We start from the raw sequence: 7500 nt of genomic DNA, 5'->3' as shown, positions 1-7500 counted from the left end.
GGACGCACATGTGACCTAATAGCAAAGTTCTTGGCTGAGGCCTGAAACACACATAAACCACAATAATCATAATAATAACAGCAATGATAAATAATACTATAGTCCATACAGGAAGTAATGGAGAAAGTCTCAGAATCAATAAACCCTTCCTGTTCCTGCTAGACGCACAGAGATTATATGTGAAGAATCAGGAGGAAAGACGACAGTGATGGAATAAAGAGCCATACATGGATGTGCAGAACGTGGAGAACAAAGCGGGCGTGGATGAAACAGTGTGTGTTGTGGTTTGAATATGAGTTGTACACCACCTAGTGGTCAAAGCCACTATTACTAATCCTAGTTCACAGATTTAAATGGGGCGTGGTCAATATTTTTGATCAACTGTGTTATTACAAATAATGAAAATATCTGGTACTTAACTGTTGAAAAAAAACTACAACAATGTGATTAGAAAAAGCGTTTTTATAAAACCTTGGTTGTGATTTCATTCCTCCTGTCAGTCATGTCATAGACACGCCCTAAACCAGGAGTAGATCTGAGAACTGCCTTTTTAAGACGGAGAAAAGAAACCTGTAACAGCCTAGATCAAAGCCGGCATCAGCAAATCAGTCATTTAGTTGGTTGATAGGATGAGATACGGTGACAAATCAAAAACAGAACATAAATAACTGAGCAGGCCACGCCCAAAAGCGATAAACTACAGGTGACACGAGAGGCTTCGGAAGCCAGGGCTGGAGAAATCGCTGTCTGAAATCTAAAACTAAGAATGATCTGTCCGAATCAAACTGATGGGAATGAATGTTGTTTTGTTCAGGCTCTGGGTGTGTTAAACTCATCGGATCGCAGCGTTCTGAAGCGTCGCATTAAAGACATACACGCTGCAGCGGAAAAGGAGAGGAAAGCTCTGGACAAGCTGGAGAAACAGAGAGAGAAGCAGCGGAAGAAAGACCAAGAGCAGAGGAAGAGTTAAAAATGGAGGCAGAAACGGGCTGCGTCTCAAACGCCCCAAAAACTTTCACACTCACTTAGTGTTCTTATTAAAACGTCGGCCATTTTGAGAAAATCCTAGAGCACACTTAGTCCATTTTAGCAAGAGTTCTGGGTCGCATGTTATGGGTGATTATTACCCATAATGCACTGCTGGTGTGTGTCAGGTTAGCAGTGAAAAACGACAGTGAGCTGGTTTACAGACAGTGGAAAGTTCACTAGATTGTCTTTTACATAGAACTTGAGCTCAGACATGCTTAGTGGTCATCTGTCAGGCTTTTGTTACGCATGCTAATTTGTGTAGAGCGCTAATCTTGTACGCTAACTGCTAATTGGCGGTTTTTATGTGATTTCCTGAACAGAATAAAATCTGATAATCCACCATTAGGAACATCACATCCCATTAATCTACCATTACAGACCATCAGAAACGCACTAGCATCCAGTAGAAATCTCTACATGGTTTCTAATAATGAAGAAGTGTTAGCGGATTTAAAAAGCTAGCATGCTAGTTAGCTGCTGTCACAGCTGGAGTCACCTACAGAACCAAGATCAGCATTTGTACGTGGTTCTGAGGGGTGTTTTTTCCCCATCTGTACATAAAGCTAGATCTCTGTCAAGCTTTATCTGAGTGTGCTAATCTCATATGCTAACCGCTAATTAGCGATTAGCTAGCTGTGGTTTTATATGCTATTATTATGACTTTACATGTGTGTGGCTACTTGTGCGCGCTTGCTAATCAGCTGCGTTATAGTTAGATATACGATTAGCGGATTCTGTGTGTTCTAGAATTTTCTGTGTTTCTTAAAATGGCTAATGCTGATATGAAAAAATAGTGCAAAGTCACGATTAACGACTCCTGTTTGTGATCGTCACAAATCATTTTAGGTTTTAGTGACAGCGTGCACACACACGTCCCTCGTTGGCCCACTGACGTGCAGTGGCGTGGGATTCTTTTTGGCGTTATGCAGCACGTGTTGCGTTATTATCTTTATATTATTATGCCTTATGTGTTATATGTGAAATATCACACTGGTCGGTTAGCTACGTAACAGAGTTATAACACGTTCGGCTCCACCGTTCTCGTGTGTGTAATAGAGATGTGTGTGTGTATCGTCTAAGTGTGACCATATCTTCACTTCATCTCGAGAGAAATATTTATTGAGGAAAAAACAAAGACATTACAGAGATAACTAGCAGCGTTAGCAAGAGTTAGCGATGGGTGTTTCAATGCGGTTTTTAACGTTTCCTCATCTTCTTAAGCCTGGTTCTTTTACTTTATCAGCTCAAGGGAGGTTTGTTTGATGTGGGATGGAGCACAGTTTTACCCAGAATGCATTGCTGACATTGTTTTCCTTTTAATATATAAACAAGAGCCACAAAATTCTCCATAACACAGCTCAGAATCCCCCAATTGTCACTCTAGCTCATGCTAGCTAAATGACCAGCTAACTCACAGTTCATTATACTAATGACTAGCATGCTTTACATACAGTAAACAGCTGGATGTACTCATTATTAGCAGCAGGCTAACTTATAGTCATCTCACAGGATAACTGAAGAATTTAATTTGCTAGTTAAGTTAATTTCTGGGCTAACGGCTAACAGCTAACAGTGCTCATTTTAATACTACTTCATAAAATGTCATATCTTACTGCTTTTCGTATTAGAGAATTAAATAAAATTGGGCCATTTTTTAAGCTAACTGCACATAAAGTGTGTGCATTATGCTATTTCATAGTTAGGCCAACATCACGGATATCATTACGTCATTTGCTATACCTATACGCAGTGCGTTAAGAAAATGCGTAACAGTTTCAGTCATGTCATGGGAAATGGTTTCCATTAGGGATTTTCTGGTTACAGGAACCATTAGGAACTTGATATTCCATTAAAGTAAACTAAACATTACAGAGCATTCAACGTCCATTAAAAACAATTAGATGCCAGAACATCTGTAATGGTTTCCATCACAAAATGGGAAATGGCTTAATGGTTCCTAAATGTTTCCACTAGAACCCAGTAAGACATTCTTTACCATCAGAATAAAATCAGATAATCCACTAGGAACCAATAGAAACCACACATTTCATTAAACTACCATTACAAACCTTGAGAAATATTAAAACCTGTAATGGAAACCAGTACAGATTTTCCAGTTTTTAATGGGATTTAATTTATTTCTTGTGGTCAGTTTAATGAAATATGATGTTTCTAATGGTTTGTAATGGATTGTGAAATTTTATTCTACTTCTAAAACAAGTGTTTAATAGCAACTGGAACATTTCTAATGGAAACCATTAATCTGATTCCCATTACATGATCGAAACCATTACAGATTTCCTGCTTCCTAATGAGGTTTAATGTGTTTCTAATGGTATGTAATGCTAGTATAATGGAATGTCAGGTTCCTAATGATTCCTTTAAGCAGAAACTTGATAGAGAGAGAAAGGGGGAGAGGGAGGGAGAGAGAGAGGGAGAGAGAGGGGGAGGGAGAGAGAGAGGGAGGGAGAGAGGGAGGGAGAGAGGGAGGGAGAGAAGGAGGGAGAGAGGGGGAGAGAGGGAGGGAGAGAGGGAGGGAGAGAAGGAGGGAGAGAGGGAGGGAGAGAAGGAGGGAGAGAGGGGGAGAGAGGGAGGGAGAGAGAGAGGGAGAGAGAGAGGGGGAGGGGGAGAGAGAGGGGGAGAGGGAGGGGAGGGGGAGAGAGAGGGAGAGAGAGAGAGATAGAGAGAGGGGGGAGAGAGAGAGAGGGAGAGAGAGAGAGGGAGAGAGAGAGGGGGAGGGGGGAGAGAGGGGGGAGAGAGGGGGAGAGAGAGAGATAGAGAGAGGGGGGAGAGAGGGGGGGGGAGAGGGGGAGGGAGAGTGATGTAGGGGTTAAGGGGACGTGAATAAGGGCGCGTTAGAAGCCGCACTGAAACACAGGGTTTGTCTTCCTGCTTCATTAAATCTAAATGATATTTATTCCACTTTACTCCACACTCACGGCTTTGCAGAATAAACCAGAATAATAAATATTTTACTATCTCACATGTGGCATGAATTAAAAACGCTGTGCATCATGTAGAAAAGCATTTATTTATTTATTGATTTATTTAATGAATCATTGCACAAATGATGTATTATCCAGCCTGAATAAAACTCCAGGTGTGATATAAGCTCCACAGCTGTAATAAACACATCATAACACTTCTAATGGCTGAGACGTAACTGTAACATTAACACATCTCCTGCTGCTGCTGAATCAATGACAGTGAATGAAGGAATATATAAATAAATATATTAAATAAATTAATAAAATACAATAAAACAATCAGTTTCCATTGATTTTACAATGTTGTACCTTTCTATAAATATCATGCAAAAAAGAAATACAAAAATTGCGAAGAATAAATAAAACATAACATTCACAAAATGTACCAAAATGCATCAGGGAAAAGGTCCTGGGACCTCCCCACTCTCCCCACTCCACCCCGCCCACTCCACCCTGCCCACCCCACTCTCCCCACTCCACCCCGCCCACTCCACTCCACCCCGCCCACCCCACTCTCCCCACTCTCCCCACTCCACCCCGCCCACTCCACCCTGCCCACCCCACTCTCCCCACTCCACCCCGCCCACCCCACTCTCCCCACTCTCCCCACTCTCCCCACTCCACCCCGCCCACTCCACCCTGCCCACCCCACTCTCCCCACTCCACCCCGCCCACCCCACTCTCCCCACTCTCCCCACTCCACCCCGCCCACTCCACCCTGCCCACCCCACTCTCCCCACTCCACCCCGCCCACTCCACTCCACCCCGCCCACCCCACTCTCCCCACTCTCCTCACTCCACCCCGCCCACCCCACTCTCCCCACTCTCCCCACTCCACCCCGCCCACTCCACCCTGCCCACCCCACTCTCCCCACTCCACCCCGCCCACCCCACTCTCCCCACTCCACCCCGCCCACTCCACCCTGCCCACCCCACTCTCCCCACTCCACCCCGCCCACCCCACTCTCCCCACTCTCCCCACTCCACCCCGCCCACTCCACCCTGCCCACCCCACTCTCCCCACTCCACCCCGCCCACCCCACTCTCCCCACTCTCCCCACTCTCCCCACTCCACCCCGCCCACTCCACCCTGCCCACCCCACTCTCCCCACTCCACCCCGCCCACTCCACCCTGCCCACCCCACTCTCCCCACTCCACCCCGCCCACTCCACTCCACCCCGCCCACCCCACTCTCCCCACTCCACCCCGCCCACTCCACCCTGCCCACCCCACTCTCCCCACTCCACCCCGCCCACCCCACTCTCCCCACTCCACCCCGCCCACTCCACCCTGCCCACCCCACTCTCCCCACTCCACCCCGCCCACCCCACTCTCCCCACTCTCCCCACTCCACCCCGCCCACTCCACCCTGCCCACCCCACTCTCCCCACTCCACCCCGCCCACCCCACTCTCCCCACTCTCCCCACTCCACCCCGCCCACTCCACCCTGCCCACCCCACTCTCCCCACTCCACCCCGCCCACTCCACTCCACCCCGCCCACCCCACTCTCCTCACTCCACCCCGCCCACCCCACTCTCCCCACTCTCCCCACTCCACCCTGCCCACCCCACTCTCCCCACTCCACCCCGCCCACCCCACTCTCCCCACTCCACCCCGCCCACTCCACCCTGCCCACCCCACTCTCCCCACTCCACCCCGCCCACCCCACTCTCCCCACTCTCCCCACTCCACCCCGCCCACTCCACCCTGCCCACCCCACTCTCCCCACTCCACCCCGCCCACCCCACTCTCCCCACTCTCCCCACTCTCCCCACTCCACCCCGCCCACTCCACCCTGCCCACCCCACTCTCCCCACCCCACCCCGCCCACCCCACTCTCCCCACTCTCCCCACTCTCCCCACTCTCCCCACTCCACCCCGCCCACTCCACCCTGCCCACCCCACTCTCCCCACCCCACCCCGCCCACCCCACTCTCCTCACTCTCCCCACTCACGTCTGCCATACAAAAATAAATATATATATATATATATAAAAATTTCACTAAATAAATAAATAAATAGCATTTCATGTAAAAAGTAGACCGTATGAAAGAATGTTCTTGTACGCTAGAAGTGTGTGTGTTGAATTTCTCGTAAGGTGCGTACAGTGTCCTGAGCAAAGGCACGCAGCTGCTCCAGCAGCAGGTGAACGCCCACCTTCAGGTTATAATCGTCTTTACTGAGATCAGCCAGGACAGAGACGGAGCCGAGCTGAGACTTAGAAGCAGGAACACCAGCCAATGCCTGCACCTGAACACAACAACAACAACAACGTCACAACCTGTAAGAAAAATACAACTTATCACACGTAATTCGCGTAGGAGACCAGTACTAACACTGAAAGGAAACCCACCTTATTGATGTGTGTGTTCAGCTCAACGATTTCAGCCAGTAACGTTGTTAGTTCTTCTGAACAATCCAATTTCTCCTTCACGTTCTGCAGTAGATACTGATGGAGCTGCAGACCTTCAGATATTCGGCCCAAATTCATCTCCTGCACCAAGAGACATGGTGGGTTACAATGGTTTAGGACTAAACCCCAAAACCTTACAGCTAATCCACACCCCCTCAGGACTAAACCCCAAAACATTCAGGATTGAGGGGTGTGGATTAGCTGTAATCATTTTCTTAAGAATAACCAAAAAGTTTAAACTTCTCAACACGCAAACACTTCAGCACTATCGCAAAAGTTTCTGGATTCTCACAATTAAATATAAACTTCTCATTCCAAACTAAAAACTAGGACTAATCCAGGGCTCTTCTGGACTGAGGTAAACCTCTTTCGGGATGAATCCAGGGCTCTTTAAGACTAATTTAAAAAAAGTCCTTAAACCTAATCCAAGACTCTTTGGAATTTACCAAAAAGTCCTCAGGACTATCTCTCCACATCCAACTAACACTGTTTAAGACCGATTCAAGACTGTCACGGTGTAAATGTCTCAGGACTAATCTAGAACTCTTCAAAACTACTTAGGACACTTTGAGTAACCAAAAACTCTTAAGATCTTCTAAATATAGGAACATTATAGGACCCAATATCTTATGAAGTAAAACAAAAAAAATGTCTCAGGACTAAACTGGACTAAAACTAAAACTCCCATTAGGAGTCTTAAAATTGCTTTAAGACTAATCTAGTGTTACCTTTACTAAGGTAAAAGCTCTCAGAACTACATCGCAGGTCTGTCCCAAGACACAGATAACTCCGAGTAATCGAAGACTAACCAAAGCACCTGTAAATAAATCTTTCTCACCAGAGTGTGTGTTTCTGAGATGGGGGCGAGTTTGGGTGGAGAAGGAATCGCCAGCGTCTCCCTGATGTACTCCAGACTGAAGGGGTCGCTCATAAAGTGCTGAAAAAGTCAACAAGAAATGTCACATTACACACACACACACACACACACACACACACACACACACACACACACACACACACACACAATCTATATTTCTATCATACAGGGCTGACATGGCACTCTCCTTG

At 47.1% G+C, this 7500-nt stretch overlaps 3 protein-coding genes across 3 annotated transcripts in view; 2 read left to right on the top strand and 1 right to left on the bottom strand.

Moving 5' to 3' along the window:
• The window catches only part of LOC108257109 (sterile alpha motif domain-containing protein 14), a 15641-nt gene extending 12198 nt beyond the window's left edge, over positions 1–3443 (top strand). Inside the window, exon 10 of the mRNA XM_017454535.3 lies at positions 815–3443. Coding sequence (XP_017310024.1) covers positions 815–970 — 156 coding nt within the window. The 3' untranslated portion in view covers positions 971–3443. The remainder of the gene's footprint in view (positions 1–814) is intronic.
• Positions 3444–4406: 963 nt separating this feature from the next.
• LOC128629061 (uncharacterized) lies at positions 4407–5993 on the top strand. Its single transcript, XM_053675215.1, has one exon. The coding sequence runs from the start codon at positions 4407–4409 to the stop codon at positions 5991–5993; it is 1587 nt and encodes a 528-aa protein (XP_053531190.1).
• The window catches only part of LOC108257108 (uncharacterized), a 4687-nt gene continuing 3140 nt past the window's right edge, over positions 5954–7500 (bottom strand). Inside the window, exons 3-5 of the mRNA XM_017454534.3 lie at positions 7271–7369; positions 6373–6513; positions 5954–6269 (exon numbers count right to left, since the gene is read on the bottom strand). Of these exons, the coding sequence (XP_017310023.2) occupies positions 6087–6269; positions 6373–6513; positions 7271–7369 (423 nt within the window). The 3' untranslated portion in view covers positions 5954–6086. The remainder of the gene's footprint in view (positions 6270–6372; positions 6514–7270; positions 7370–7500) is intronic.

This window comes from Ictalurus punctatus, chromosome 24, assembly GCF_001660625.3.
Source record: "Ictalurus punctatus breed USDA103 chromosome 24, Coco_2.0, whole genome shotgun sequence".
Classification (NCBI taxonomy): Eukaryota; Metazoa; Chordata; class Actinopteri; order Siluriformes; family Ictaluridae; genus Ictalurus; species Ictalurus punctatus.
Note: the sequence above shows the minus strand (reverse complement) of the source record. Positions and strands in the feature narration are given on the sequence as shown.

Coding starts and splice junctions, on each gene's coding strand:
- LOC128629061 (XM_053675215.1), top strand. CDS start 4,407: ATGCATCAGGGAAAAGGTCCTGGGACCTCCCCACTCTCCCCACTCCAC.